At 37.4% G+C, this 15,567-nt stretch overlaps 4 protein-coding genes across 6 annotated transcripts; 1 reads left to right on the forward strand and 3 right to left on the reverse strand.

The window, feature by feature from the left end:
* On the forward strand, positions 1 to 1,338 carry LOC127246799 (uncharacterized). Of its 2 annotated transcripts, none has more exons than XM_051268371.1 (5): positions 1 to 302; positions 414 to 488; positions 599 to 681; positions 766 to 965; positions 1,055 to 1,338. In XM_051268371.1, exons 1-5 carry the CDS (start codon positions 133 to 135, stop codon positions 1,136 to 1,138), a joined length of 612 nt encoding a protein of 203 aa, XP_051124328.1. In that variant the 5' UTR covers positions 1 to 132; the 3' UTR covers positions 1,139 to 1,338. The 2 variants fall into 2 exon arrangements, with proteins under 2 accessions (XP_051124328.1, XP_051124329.1); XM_051268372.1 differs by having other exon boundaries at positions 3 to 302; positions 602 to 681.
* A 1,769-nt stretch (positions 1,339 to 3,107) lies between these two features.
* LOC127246997 (auxin transporter-like protein 3) lies at positions 3,108 to 6,051 on the reverse strand. The gene is made up of 8 exons (XM_051268690.1): positions 5,712 to 6,051; positions 5,433 to 5,618; positions 5,244 to 5,356; positions 4,868 to 5,051; positions 4,576 to 4,673; positions 4,275 to 4,482; positions 3,893 to 4,150; positions 3,108 to 3,602 (listed from the first exon to the last, which is right to left on the reverse strand). Exons 1-8 carry the CDS (start codon positions 5,874 to 5,876, stop codon positions 3,411 to 3,413), a joined length of 1,404 nt encoding a protein of 467 aa, XP_051124647.1. The 5' UTR covers positions 5,877 to 6,051; the 3' UTR covers positions 3,108 to 3,410.
* A 1,039-nt stretch (positions 6,052 to 7,090) lies between these two features.
* LOC127246631 (chaperone protein dnaJ A7A, chloroplastic-like) lies at positions 7,091 to 12,437 on the reverse strand. 2 transcript variants are annotated; one of them, XM_051268106.1, is made up of 8 exons: positions 12,278 to 12,437; positions 11,643 to 11,758; positions 10,633 to 10,774; positions 10,340 to 10,397; positions 8,982 to 9,024; positions 8,567 to 8,615; positions 8,375 to 8,455; positions 7,091 to 8,298 (listed from the first exon to the last, which is right to left on the reverse strand). In XM_051268106.1, exons 2-8 carry the CDS (start codon positions 11,747 to 11,749, stop codon positions 7,447 to 7,449), a joined length of 1,332 nt encoding a protein of 443 aa, XP_051124063.1. In that variant the 5' UTR covers positions 11,750 to 11,758; positions 12,278 to 12,437; the 3' UTR covers positions 7,091 to 7,446. The 2 variants fall into 2 exon arrangements, with proteins under 2 accessions (XP_051124063.1, XP_051124064.1); XM_051268107.1 differs by lacking the exon at positions 12,278 to 12,437 and having other exon boundaries at positions 11,596 to 11,716.
* A 1,231-nt stretch (positions 12,438 to 13,668) lies between these two features.
* On the reverse strand, positions 13,669 to 15,563 carry LOC127246616 (uncharacterized). Its single transcript, XM_051268084.1, has 3 exons — positions 14,619 to 15,563; positions 14,078 to 14,446; positions 13,669 to 14,006 (listed from the first exon to the last, which is right to left on the reverse strand). Exons 1-3 carry the CDS (start codon positions 15,364 to 15,366, stop codon positions 13,753 to 13,755), a joined length of 1,371 nt encoding a protein of 456 aa, XP_051124041.1. The 5' UTR covers positions 15,367 to 15,563; the 3' UTR covers positions 13,669 to 13,752.
* Between the last annotated feature and the right edge of the window lie 4 nt (positions 15,564 to 15,567).

The following is a 15,567-nucleotide window of genomic DNA, read 5'->3' on the forward strand; positions in this document are numbered from 1 at the left end:
GCAATTGGTGTAATCATCCCAGCTCCTAGTGGGACTGTAAACAAAGAATTCTTTCCAGCCTTTAATTTGTGTTGCTATAAAATTGAAATTAAAAAGAAGATCTTTACCAATCCCACTGTCTGAGTTATTACAATGGCAAGTTCAATGTCAAGCATGATTGGGCACGAGGGTATCAAGGCAAGTCCCAGAATACCAACGACTCCTGGAGGTTTGTCCTGGAATCCGATTTCCAGTGTCACTCTCTCAAAGTGGAAGAATGAGATCAGTTTCTTGGGAGTTGACTTTCATCAAATTAATCGAAGGTTAGTGCAGTTTCAGATCTGAAATAGCTAGCTTGTGTATGCTTAATTAAAGCATTAAGGTTTCGATTAATATCGCCATAAATTCATCAAGGTTTTGCTGTCTAATGTTAGGAAATCGTTTCGGGTGTCCTCTAATACTGTGCCAGGAGGTCCACCCCCTTCAGGCCCACCTTCTTCAAATTCCATGTAAGGAAAAAGCTTTCAGCTTTCCGATGAACTAACTAATTAACTAACTACAAACCCTATTTTCGGACAGACCCTTTTTCTTACATCTTTTACAATCTTGGTGAAAAAAGCAGGAGGGGGATTCTTGGATTGGTAGTGTCTTTCATTCTTCCTTTCTTCACCAACATATGGGCTCCATTAGGGGTTTTCAAACGTAAGACGATCAAGAAAAGAACAAATAACAAAAAAGGATCCATGTCGGTGGTACTTACTTACACACACTGCTCGTAATGTGCAGACAGAATTGAAAGTGCAGTTCAGACAGTGGAGAACATAGTTGAAGCTGTGGAGGAAGTGGCCGGAAAAGTAGACAAGATTGCAGAAGAGATAATCGATGATCTTCCACAAGGCAAGATAAGAGATCTTGTCGAATTTGTTGAAGATGCTGCAGAAGCAACAGCCAAGACTGCTGATAGCCTCGACGATGTCATAGACAAGGTATATATGTTAGTTCTTCATTAAAAATTCACAGCAGATCATAGATGTCCTGAAATGTCTCAAGAAAACAACTTAAATGATAATTGCAGGTTCAGGAAGTTGGAGATCATGTAGATGACATTGTTCAATCTGCCGTTGAAGATGCCAAGATTTCTCCTGTTGGATCAAATTAGTTATCCTTCACATCCTTTAACGACTCTTCTTTAAATGAAAGCCATTAATTTTCTTTTCCTAATTTCTTATTTTTCCCACAGTTCATGTGAAGCAAAAATATAAACTAAGTCCAATAGTGCATGGGCTAAAATGAAATTTTTAAAAAAATAAAAAAATCAAAAGGGTTTAAAGGGCCTTTTTGGACTTCTAAGCCAATAAATTGGGCTCTCCTTAATTATTATTGGGCTGGCCCTTCAGAATAAATTCCATTTGAAGAAGATTAGAAATTACCATAATGTAAAAATTGAACTCAATATATATATATGACTTATTTGTGTCGGAATTACTTGTTAAGGGTTTAAAATTATGAAATCACATAGACCATTTGTATAAACATTAGGATAATAACATTAATGGAAATATGGATTCTCCAGTCCTGGGTATTATATATTAATTTTAATGCAATCAATAGATATATAACGGGGTGAGCAACTTTATGACCCATTCCCAAGAAGGGGGCCAGGCCATGTTTGGTTGATTTGCTGCTTGAACCACTCTGAGTTTCCACATGCATTTGTGATAATTTACAGAGTCTAAAATGGGAAAAGGAATCTGCATGTTTAAAGATATACAAAAACTTATAAATAAATAAATCAAAATTAATTAAATAAGAGAAGAGAGAAAACAAAGCACATAAAGCAGCCAGTGTAGCGTAGTGTCCAGAGATTCTTGATATTGACAGTCCCCAAAAACTTTTCATTTTATAAATCTAAACCCTTTTATCTTGTCAGTCTCAAACAGGGTTTTCCATAGAATATCTATATATATATATTATATATATGTATGTATGTAATTCTTGAAATGGGGAGGGTCTTATCTGCTTGGTTTTAATTTGATTAATTTTCTGTTGTCTTTCACTCTCACATGTTTGCAATCTGGGTTAATTTAGTGATAGATATTCAGAGTGTAAACTGACAAATGCTTGGCTCAAGAAACCAAATTAATTCAAGAAAGGCCCATAAAAATTTGCTGACACCATCAGATAAATTCAACTAATTCATGTCCAAATGGTGTGATCAAGAAAAACAATGCACATGCAAACAAATACAAAGCTCCCATAAATCCTAACACAAGTTGATGTCCAGACCCAGTTGTCCTAATTGTGTTGATGAGCATATAAAGTCTGAAATGATCACATGTTGTCTGGAAAAGGCCATTCATTGCAAGCTAAGGGAAGAAGAATAAGAAGAATTTGCTGCTGCTGCTGATTAAACGAAAGGGGTCCAAGTCATATGTGTGCCATTCCCTTCCTTATCCTCACTTAGCTTTTGGAGGCCATCTTCTAGATTTGGTTCCCATTTCCATATGCTTACAATCTGAATAAATCCAACCAACAAAATCATATATATATATATATATAATGTATGCCATCTGTTATTATTTATTGTTATTCATTTCTTGGTTGAATTATATTGGATTCAATGGATTGATTGGTTTGTTTCTGCTTTTTAAAGAAGATATTGACAAGGCATTTCTTGTGGGTTCAAGCTTTTGATTTAAAGAAGATTGCATGTGTCTTTTACAGTTTTATATATGTGTAATAATACTATTGTGATAGAGATCAATTCCTTTGATCAAATATATGTCTGTGTTGATCATATCTAATTCTAAAGCATGTGAATTGGTGGTTGAATAATATCGAGAGAGTAAGATGTCATGTCAATTTAGTTAGGCAGAAAACTAATGATTATGTGGCATGAATCATATATTTATGGGGCCTAATCATATCTATCTATATGTATATATATATATATTGGTATGTGTGTGTGATCTGGAATTGCCTTATTTTCAAGAATTTGATTGAATGTTATACCAATGATATGCATATATCCATCCAATAATGGAGTTCAGTGAATGTAACTAATTAAGCACCAATTTGTCAAACATTACCAAATGCATGTGACTAGCTTTATCTATACACATGTATAATTAATAGAAACATACATACATACATATATATAGTGATCCCGAAAAAACAAAGGGAATTACATTAATTTCTTAACACAAACATGCATCAACAGGCACACTTATAATGTTGAAGAAACCCTTCAACAGAAGAGGGAATGATGTCCCAAGAAAGTACTAACCAAAGCTGGTCCTACAAAGACAATCTTGAATTTTTACACACTTACATAAGTATAGTTCTGACAAAATATACTACCACAACTTCTCTTCTTCTTGACTTGTAATAACCACTGTCAATTGCAAGCCATATACATATAACCTTAATCTTTATGCATGTTTGGGGCACTGATAGCATTTGGTGAAGAGGCCAAAAGTGTCAATTTGGTGTACAAAATTGACCATGCTTGCCCACCCTCCAAATCCAAAGCCAACAATGAAAACCCACACCACCACAAATATGTTCACTGAGTACAATCCAACCCACCCCCCAACATATCTTGGTGGCCTCTCCACTGCATTCTGCACACCAAAATCATTAATTAATTAAATATCTGAAATACTATACTATTTATCTATCAAATATGAAAGGCAAATCTTGACATCATTCATCACAAATCAAAAACCCACAATCAATAATTAATACTCCCTTTGCTTTAACACTCTTTGTGGAGAGCTGTCCATTTCATTGCATGCCTGCCTGCCTAACATGTTGTAGTAAAGTGACATGATAGATATCTCCATGTCGATGCATGTTCTTTATTAGGATATTTCATATCTATTTTCTTGCTTTTTCTTTGATATATATATACCTCTCTGGCTGAGGCAGAAGCAAAAGTGATCATATGTGCCAAGGCTGGAATGATGTAGACAGTGAAGCTAACAAGAAGTGATCCAACTGTGGAGTTAATTGGCCCAAAGAATGGGAAAATAATTGCCAGAAACCATATAGGAATCACCACCGGCAGCCGGGCTATGGCGCGCTTGATCAAGCTTTTAGTCTCGTGCACGCCTATGAATTTCTCCCACACAAAGTACAGCGGGGTGCACGCGAATCCAAATGTTATAAACTGCCAGAAAAAAAAAAAAAAAAATCATCGATGACAATATCCCTTTATAAGTAATTATATGATTGACACTAATCATGTACTTATAATAAATAGAAGTGAGTAGTAGTGAGTGAGAGTTGAGGACCTGGTGGATGAGCATGAGGATTACAGCAATGTCTCTAAAAGCAGTTCTTGGGAGCAAAGCCAAAGCATTGGATCTGTTCAAAAGCTTATCCCCAAAAGCCCAATAGACAGCACTTGCTGATGGAAGAGTCAATGTTAGAACATAAATGGTTGCTAGCAAGTATATTAGCTTGAACTTTTGTGGCTTCCACATTGCATGCATTATTTCCCTACAATCATCATCATCATCAACAACAATAATAACAGTATTAGGATTTCGATAATATATATCATCTAGTTGCATGTGTAATGAAGAAGCTTACACAGTGACAGCATGTCCACCAAATGTATAAAGAATGTTTGTAGCTCCAGTAAAGTAAAGGACCATTGTGGTTGGCCCTGAATGCTTCACTTCTTCAACCTAATTACCATTTCAAATACATTAATAATTAATTAATTATGCAGACCAACAACCCACCCCTACTATTTAATTATATATATTAATTGTTATCCACATCCAGCCAAAGTTCCACTTTAATTCTTTTGCAATTAATTAAATATCATATTCATCAAAAGGAGTTATGTAATTAATAATGAGAATGAGTGTATGTGCACCTGGCCATGGATGAGGGAAGCAGCAGTTAGGTACCAAGCTGTGTAAGATGTCATAATAAGGCCTAAAAATGACCAAATCCTGTAGTTGTGGAATGAAGGGATAAAGACAGTTGTGGCACAGCAAGCTCCGAATATGTATGTCCATGTTCTTTTATCAAGATTGTCATTTATGTAATATATGTTACTGCAAAACAAAATCCACCCAACACAAGTCAAGTAAATATTAATCACCACTAAATATCTTTCAATCCCTTTCTTGTTGTGACTATTCTATGATATAATATATACATATGTGTGTGTGTGTGTTTGTTAAATTGGGAAATAGATGGATGATCAAGAATTAAACTTAACCAGAAAAAAAGTGTAGTAGTAGTACCTTGCACATGCAATGAGCTGAATCACAGATCCAAACAGAAGAAAAGTGCAGTTGAAAAACAGGCCTATATTTCTCCAATGCTTCCCAAGTAGACCATCAAGAACTTCAAACCACTGCACCATTCACATTCACTCTTATATATATTTGATGAAAAAGAAAAAAAAGAATCTTGAAATGATAGATAGATACCTGAATGACATGGTTTCGAAAATCGACTTTCTCCCTTTCCTTCCTAGTCCTGTACTCAACATAAAGCACACTGATGAGGTAAGCAGTCCAGCTCCCCATCAGCCCATAGAAAAGTTGAAACAGAATTCCAGACACCATTCCAAGTTGAGAGAATGAGTATGGCAGTGTAAGCAGCACTTGTGCAACCTGACAACATTCATTTCTTTATTTATTCATTCAATTTCACAACAACAACAGAATCATGTATATAATTTAGGGATTTGGGGTTGGGAAATGTGCCTGATTTGATGAGCAGCTGAACCAAGCATCATAAACTGAACCACCATGCCAAAACATCCTTGACAGTGTGGTCTTGGCCGAGCTGGTAGACTTTTCATCCTCTTCTGCCCTCTCCATTTCCACGTAATTCCCGGCAACAACAGTCTCCACCTTCTCTGCAGCCATGGCTAACCTATTGGAGAACCTTTTGAGCTCTTTGGAGTGTAGTGTGTGGAAGGAGGGAGAGAGGGAGCTTCAATATATAATAGATAGACTCTTAAGTTATATAATTACCTTTTTCAAAAAATTCTCTTTCCTTTCTTTTCTTTTTCATTTTCTTTTGAGTGCTTTCTGATAGATAACTTTGCTTACTTTCTTGCACATCAATGTGTAGTGTTTATTTTTTGAGGATTGATTGGGTGACCCCATAAAAGGACCTAATTAGGTTAGCTTTGGATGTCACCATGTGTATGTATGTGTACACTATAATGGGTCAGAAAGAATATGTGCAATGTCAATTTATTTCTTCATTCTTTGCAAGATTTCATTTTTATTTATGAGATCAACTAATTTAAAGTTAGTGAAATGAATCAGTCCTAGTTTAGAGATATACAGTTCCATTTGTTAAATCTGAATGAGGTTATAACAGCACTACGTGGCATTGGCGATCCCCTTAAGCGATCCCGGACTCGAAGGCCTGTGACAACTATCAACGATATGTTCTTCTCGGGTCCTCACAGTCCAGGGACCTTCGTTCTCGGTGTTCTCTGTGGGCCTGGCGGTAAGGCGAATGGGCCTAACCTCGCATGATCGCACGAGCGGGGTGGCCCACCAGGAGTACTTTTTTTTATTAAGAGCCCAATAATATTTCTTGTACTATAATTAGTAGTCATGAATATACGCATAAGCAAAAGCTATAAAGAAACATGTATTTATATTTATATATAAGGAGCCAATAAGAGAAAATAATTTTATTGAGCTACAGTAAATTATTTAGAGAATTAAATATAGTTATGCTAAAACGACACAAATGGAGAGAATGATTGTATAGGCGATAGGTTTATAGTGGTAAACATCATTAGCGCCGCACGTGTGCCAACTGGATTGATGAAATAAAAATCGAATCTTTACCTTTGTGACTAATTAAAATTAGAATTTAATTTGACCCTGCTTTTAAGTCCTCTTTATCTTTCTTTTTTATGTATGAAATTCTGGGTTTTGGTCCCCCAAATGAAGAGTTCAAGTGGTGTCATGATGATGACCATAACCAAACTGCGTAGGTGGGTGGGTTTAAGATAAGATATATCATGCAATGTCCCTTTTCAAAATTCTTTGGGCCATATGGAAAATATTTACACACACAGGCACATATATATATATCTATATGAACATGAACAAAGTTAATGCAAGTTTCCAACATTTCTTGATTGATACAAACACAGAGGCACATTATTGTCTTGCAACATCAATCATACCGAAACAATGTTAACTAATCGGCACGTTCAGTAAGCCATAGCATGCATATGATATCACTACTGGTAAAATAAGTACACATTCGATACTTTTTATATGAATAGGAGCACACTACTGTGATTTCTCTAACCGCTAATGTGTATGATGTCTCACCATGACAGAACATTACCAAAATTTTAAGGTTTCACGCATGTGTATGAATTCAGATTCCAACGTCGGAAAACACAAGCAAGACAAGACAACATACCATGAGAGTAGAAGAAAATCCAACCTCACCGGAGGATTATCGCTTGCTGTTGGGTGTCTTCGCCTTGTTTAGATCGGCAAGCTCTTCGATAAGCTTCCTCTCTTCAGAGCTAATCCGTTTCGGAATCTCGACTTGCACCTTAACCAATTGGTCCCCTCGCATGTTGCTCTTGTTCAAAAGGGGAACACCCTTTTTCGCCATAACCAGGGTCGTACCAGGTTGTGTGCCGGTTGGGATTTTAAGGTCGACCATCCCATCTACAGTTGGCACTTTAATAGTTGTTCCCAAGATGGCATCGATGTAAGAAACCTTACAAGTGTAGAGAATGTTGGTGTCATCTCTTCTCAAGACAGGGTCGGCGAGAACTTCGATGAGAACAAAAAGGTCGCCAGGCGGGCCTCCGCGACGCCCGGCGTTGCCTTCGTTACGGACCCTCAACCGGCTGCCGGAATCCACGCCGGCAGGAACTTTCAAGCTGATTCGCTTCGACTTCCTCACTCGGCCGTCCCCGCTGCATGTATTGCAAGGAGTCGAGATTTCTCCGGTTCCGTTGCAGCTGGAGCATGTCATCACTTGTTGGAAGACGCCGAGAGGTGTCCTTGCCGACGACACGACTTGCCCTTGGCCGCCACAGGTGCTGCATTTGGACGGCTGTGTTCCGGGTTTCGCCCCGGATCCATCGCAGGTGCTGCAGCTCTCGAGGCGGGTGATTTCGATCTCCTTCTCAACTCCGAATACAGCTTCTTTGAAATTTAAAATCAGATTGTAGATCTGATCTTCCCCTTCTGTAGCTCGGTTCCGAGAGCCTCTCCCTCCCATGCCCATACCGCCCATCCCTCCCATCCCTTCGAACAATGACTCAAATAGATCAAACGGGTTGCTGAAATCCTGTGATTAGACAGCATATATGTAAGAATGACTGATTTTATTGTATAATTTCCGACAGCAAAAGAGGAAAACATACCCCCATGCCCATCCCAGCACCTTTAAGCCCAGCTTCTCCGTATTTGTCATAAATGGAGCGTTTTTCATCATCAGACAAAACCTGTTAATCAAACAGAATGAATTAAAATGTACTAGTATGTTTGGTGGTTGGCAAAACAAGGATCTGGATCAACGACGTGCATCATACAGAAGTGAGATTATTGTAATTTACCTCATAAGCATTGCTAATCTCCTTAAACTTTTCTTCTGCACCAGGTTCCCTGCAGTAAGAGTAAATTTGGTCAGAGTAGAACTTCAAAGACCTAAATAACATTTCAAATATCGGTAATACAACCATCATGGTTCATTATAAGGTTTTTCATTTGACTCTTCTTTTAGCTAAGTTGGCAAAAGTCATTGGAGAGGTTAGATTGTTTCAAGATATATTGATAGTGAAGAAGTCTCTTCCAGTATCTCTTAAAATTTTAATTCATATTATCACAAGATTAGCTGAATGTCAAAGGATTCAGATTTCCGTGAAATGCAAACCCAAAATGATGCATCAATGCTCTTCTACTATGACCATTTAAGGAAGTGAGTTATACTAACTTGTTAGTCAATTAAACCTAAAGCGACATCTGACTTACTTGTTCACATCTGGATGGCAGCTCCGAGCCAGTTTTCTATATGCTGAAGAAAAAGAACATATAAGTAAAACGTTATTCAAGTTGTTAAATCACATCAAACCCCTAAAGGATTGGAATAATCACAAAGCAAATAAAGATATTTTTACATAAATCTACCAAGATTGTCATAAAAGATAATTGTAAACCCTTGAATGGCTTCCTAATGAAGAAAGAATAGTTGAGCATGATCACAAGTGGAGGGCAAATTTAAAACTTAAATTCAAGAATATATATAAAAATGTAGAACATAAACTAACTGCTAGCAAACGGATGAAAAATGGATGACTTTGCCGAAAGGAGTCTATTTATGGATCATGCACAAGTCTAGTGCTCAAAGATTTGTTTCTATCCAGAACCCCACAGACAGATTCTAAAAATCCAGCTTCCATAAAGAAGGGCTCTGTTTCAAAGTCAATTGTGAAATAAGAAAGACAAGATTACTGACAATAAAACGACAAAGGGATAAATAAATAACCAGTTTGTCTAAAAAGACTTAACTACATATCCTCAGAGTTCGTGTTGAAACTGAATTTTATGGCAGAGATCACAAGTAAATATCAGGCATGGATTCTTCTATAAGAGCAGGACCACATAAATTTGAAATCAGTTACTTCCAGGGAACAAAAATCAGGAACTAATTTTCTATAAATATAGTTTGCCTACAGTGTCAGCTTTTCCTTAACAAATTTAATACTCCCTCCGTCCATTTTCTAATGTCATATTTGATATTTACACACATTTTTAGGTAATTAGGGTTTTTGTTATAAAATGACAAATTTGCCCTTATTCTTGTGTATATAAAATGAAAAAGTAAATAAAGTAAGGGTAAAAGAGTAATTTTTGTGTATAAAAATAGAAAGAGGACAATAATTATTGGACATTCCAAATAGGAAAGTAGGACGTTAGTTTGTGGCCGGAGGGAGTAATATTTTGTCAAATGAAGAGCAGAAAACCAATGGTATGGGAAATATGAATGCAGTATGAAATCCCATGAGAACAGTTGTGTGTGGTAAGAAACAGTTGGCAATCAAACAGGCATGAATAGGGAATTTGTAAATCAGATTATCCTAGCAACAACGAAACAAATGAATAGGGAATTTGTAAATCAGATTATCCTAGCAACAACGAAACAAATGAATAGGGAATTTGTAAATCAGATTATCCTACGAAACAAATGAATAGGGAATTTGTAAATCAGATTATCCTACGAAACAAATGAATCCTAGCAACAACGAAACAAACATTTAGAATTTGATGCAATTGATCAGCATAAATAGATTTAAAATACATATCTTCATGTCAAATAACGAGTTGCTCACCGCTTTTGATCTCTGACTTGCTAGAATTTTTAGACACTCCAAGCACAGAATAGTAATCCTGTGACGGAAAGACAATTAACGTATGTAACAATGTATGATAAAAAGAAAGAACAACAAAGGGAAAGATTAGATCTTGTTTTCTTTTACAGAAACAAAAGATGCCATAACATTTCTGAGGAAAGCTATACAAGATTCCAGGATCAGTATATCTATGAAGACCAAGATGAAAGAAAGGTAGGCAAGAAGTTCTCTAGGACAATAATTATAAATCATAAATATACTAGATATCCTACCTTGTCAGCTCTAACAATAAACCGACTCCCTCTTCTCGAACATGGATTGTTGAATGAGCCAAAACTGAAAAGTACATTCAATGATTCTTGAGAGAAAAGAGTTGAACTCTGTGATGCCAATGATCTGACCCTGTTCGGTGCCCTGCAAGCAAAAAAAATCCCACAGGTGAGAGATGGTGAGAATGAGATACAGAAAGCTAAAACAGGATAACAAATTTTTGCCTAAACATTAACCTAAATTCTAATACAATCCATAAGGAAATGAGTCTATATGCTTCAGGCAATTTTCTGATCAATAAACCAGACATCAGCTTTTACCACAGACAATACACAGTTACTGATGAATGCAAATGTTACAAAGTGAAAATTCGATAACTTTATTCAAGCGAATGAATAACCAAAACACAGTAGTAATTAACCCTAGGCTGTCTTTTCTCAAGTGCAAACTAGAAAACTTAATAGCAATATTTAAAGGACTCATAAATGGGCCGGGCAAAACCACAAGACCAATCAAAAAGAAATAAGTAATAAGATGATGAAATACTATAAGAGCCACTATAAGCCCAAAATAAAAGGACCCCTTAGCTCGCTGTGAGTACACCACCGGGGGCCGGTCTGCTTGACGCCACCAAGTCTCTCCGGTACGAGCAAATACAATGAAACAAAACATGGATCCGTCAGGGGGGAAATGAAACCAAAGTACAGAAAATAATCCACTGTTTTCAAGAAAGTATTTAATCAGAACTAACACAATCCTAGCCTACTTCTTAAGTTTAGAGACCTTCACCTTTTATGAAGAGATCGTTACAAGAGGCCACAATATTGACATATCATAGAACATGACTACACAAACAGAAAAATACAATGTGCACACACAAAAAAAAAAAAAAAAAAAAATCCAATAGTCCATCAAAATTTGCCATAGCTACACATATACAAGGGAATAATTAACTAGGGCCTTACATAGAGCTACTGAAACCTTCCAAAGGAGCAGTCAATTAAAATCTTACAAATGCAGGGAGGTTGATACTTTATTTGTAACAGAGGGCCTCGAAGAAAACTGAGGTTGAAGTCTAAACTGGATCACCCAAGTACTTCCACAAGGTATGATTGCCATGGAGGGTTCCTGCACATTGGTGTCATTTTCAGATATCAAATGCTTAATTACTATAAGATATGGACGGGTACAGTCAAGAGCAACTCACACCAAAGATAACCTATCCAGATGAACATATATCTTAAATCCTTTCGACATTGAAGTAGCCTACATCTATTAGTAAAAACAAGGCCGCCACCATATTACAAAAATAATACTTACAACTATTGCCAAGAAATGCCTCAACTGAAATGTCTGCCACATATAATTCAACATTTAAAGTGTGTGTTTCGTTTTATCTCTCCATTGACAATTGCACAATTTCTGAAGTTAAAATTACACAATTTTCCAGCATACTTGTTTGTTCCTGTAATAACTAATCCACATACCACGGTTCCCCATCATAAAATTGAAAACCAAAAGGGATTCAAGCTTAACTGTACACTGCGAAAATTATGCGACTCTGACAGACTTCATACAATTTTGAGAAGTTAAAAAAGAAAAGCCAAACAAACAAACTACAAGCAATTTCTAATTTCTGATTGTTACCTTCAAAGCTAGAAGTCTAGAAACCGCCCGCCGGAGTAACAGTTGAGTCTGGTCCCCGGAACGAACAAGAGGTCGGGGAGGAAGCTTGGAGAAGGAGCGCGAGAATGAGAGAGAGGCTGAGGCTGTTCAGCATAGGTCTCTATAACAAAAATGGTATCGGGCTATTATCCGGGTCGGCTTCATTTAGTTAAACGGGTCAATCAAATATATTCGAGCGCCATTATTTTTAATTGGGCTTGCAGAAATCCATTTTCTTAATGGACTAATAAGACCAATATAGTTATTGGGCCTTATCATTTTTCCTACAGATAATTTATGAGCCACTTTCAATCAATTACTTCAGAAAGAAGGATATTGCCAACTGAATTTGTTCATTTTATATAGAAACAAAAACTTTTTATACATTGGAGACACAAATAAATAAAATTAAAGACCATACAGAGAATTGAATTTAGTCAAACGAGAACTCAACATAGGTGTCGTAACCGAAGTTTGTTGTATTTGATTTTGAAAGATGCAATATTATTACAAATATATAAATAGTATATATTATGATGAGGAAGAAAGTGGGCAGAAAACTGAAAGTGGAGAGTGCCCATGCTTGGGTGTTGGGGTTTACGAAAACAGTGTATGAGGAGGACATCATCACCCAATGAGTAGTACAAAACAAGAGTCAAACTAACGTCATTTCAAACAACAAAAATAGTATTAACAGTAGTAGGATATTGTAACCAGACTGATACCTTTTTCTTCTTCTTTTTTTTTAATATTTCAAAAATATATATAATTCAAAAAAAAAAAAAACTCAAGGCATGCCATAGCCGACAAGCCAAAATAGAACCCATACAACATCGACATTGCATGCTGCAACTTGGACATCGCAGGAGTGGTGAACAGAAGAATGTTTATGCAATGCACAGCACAGATGGCGACAGATCGATAGATAGAGATGCAAGAAGCAATCTTTATGTAATATGAACAATGATTGGTTAATTGGGTTTTTCTTTTCAACCCACCAAAAAAGTGTTATATTAACAATTAACAAAATAGTTGGCTTGTTTAGTTACTGTTAACAAGAGTTTTCTTTTCCATTACAGCAGTTTATAATTTGGATTGGACCGTTGGGGGATTCATAATTACCAGCACTTTAACTGCTTTCATTCCACGGGTGAAAACGCGCTTTTTACGTTAAAACGCTTTCAAGAACCTCGATGATTTTGCAGCAGCTTTTTTAATTTATTTTTTACTTATTAAAGCTTGAATCGTGGTTTTCATAAAAAAGTAAACTCACCCACGTGCCTGACACCCTCTTCCATTCTCTCACAAACAAACAGTAGACAACACAAAATGGAGGAAGCTTGAAATGAAATGGAATATGTACAGATACAAGAAGAAGAAGAAGATATGACAAATTTATTAAGTAAAACTAATAATACGGCTTAGAATCGAAACAAGATTCAGAATCAGTGGTGGGATCACAACTCTGTATAGATCACAACAAAACAAGGCAGTACAGCCCTCGGATTAAACACATACAGCTCATCCAGATTGGAGTAAACCCCGGCGGCGCCGCCGACGGAGTCGTAGTCCTCCAAGTTCCCGTCGGCCGGATTCTTCTTCACCCGTCCCGCGATCACCCGGCACACCAGCATCGCCCTCTTCCCTTCATCCTCCATTCCCACTCTGCAACTATCGTGAGCTTTCCCGCTTGTCGCAGTTGTCAATACACCTTTAATTCAATAATCAATTAAATACACCATGAATGCACTTAGAAAGAAATATTAGGGTATGTATGTATACCTTTTGAAGAGTGTTCTGGGGAGAGTTTGAAGCCATTTTTTATGATGCTGCAAGCTCGGCAGGTTGGAATGGAGCTGCACAAGTTGGATGAGCCATTGAGGCCGAGTGAGCACATGAAAGTGGTGCAGTGGAACCTGAGCAGCTCGTTGCCGTCGGCGAGGCAGCGGGGGTGTTTCTTGGGTTGCAGCCGGCTGGCCTTGGTCTTGATGCTGTCTCTGTACTCCTCAAATCTGGAGATGGTTTTGGGGGTATTTTGGACTTTTAGAATCCGATCGATTTTGCAAACTGTGGACTGTTTTCTCAGCCAGCTTGACTGGAATATGATCTCCACGATGTTCTTGCTGGTGTCGTCGGGCCCCATTTCAGATACTGTCAAAATTTTGTAAAGCATAAACATATTACATTAGTATGTGGATAATGAACGACAATAAATTCATTGTAAGTACTTGGAGACGTTATTGTAAGAAGTTTGACTGCAAGAGATGTTCTTTTTCTTGAAAGGGAGTTGGACATATGAATTGAAATAGTGAGAATGGATTACCAGCATGCCTGACAGCCTGATGAAGCTCCAAATTCTCAGGTTTCATGAAGATTTCTCCACATTGAGGGCAAGAACAGATAGTAGACCTGAGAGAAGGGTCCCTTGTCATGCCAAGAACTGGATCGACCACCATTCTGCACTCATAGCAGCCAGAGAGTTTCCTGAAGGGCATGTTTCTGAAAGATCCAGAAATTGAAGGAGAGGCAGAAGGTAGAGTGAATGAAGAGGAGGAAGATGAAGAATTGGCATTGAGATCATTTAAAGTAGTGATTGATTTCATGGATCTATTGGAAGCATCACTTTCACTGGAAGACCCCAGCATCAAGAAATTAGTAGCAGCCCTCTTCTTGTGCTGTTCAGGGGATGGGATTTCAGGCTTCTGCATGACCTTAGTGTTGCTGCAAAGTGAACCTGAGCACTTCATCTTCTTGCATTTCTTGTTCATCTCTTCAGGGGTTTGCTCTTTCTTCCCCTCATTTATCTGTTTCTTGCTTTTGCTGATTGTGTGCTCTTCTAATTGGGTTGGGTTCTGCTTTTTCTTCTGCTGTCTTGCCATCATCTTCTTCTGCTGCTGCTGATGATGTTGTTGTTGTTCCTGCTGCTGCTGCTGCTGTTGTAGTTGTACCTGGAGGTACTTGCAAGTGAAGAGGCTTCTTACAGCAGCCCATGAGTGTGGTTTCTCCTCTCTGTGAGAATGATGGCTGTGTTTTCCTTTGGCATGCTTTCTGGGATTTCTGCTTTTGGCCATGGGAGAATAGGATTGAAGAAATGGCTTTACTTTCCTCTATTCGTGCTAGCAATACATATCAGAAAGTGCCTACATATGTCTGCTATAAGGGAAATAGTTTATCAGTGGCATGCCTTGATGCCTGATATAAAAGCTTCTGTTTTTACAATGGTCCTGGATTTGGGTATTGTCGTTGTGGCCCTACTACTGTATATTAAAATT

Source organism: Andrographis paniculata, unplaced genomic scaffold (genome assembly GCF_009805555.1).
Source record: "Andrographis paniculata isolate CXL003 unplaced genomic scaffold, ASM980555v1 Contig30END, whole genome shotgun sequence".
Taxonomy (NCBI): Eukaryota; Viridiplantae; Streptophyta; class Magnoliopsida; order Lamiales; family Acanthaceae; genus Andrographis; species Andrographis paniculata.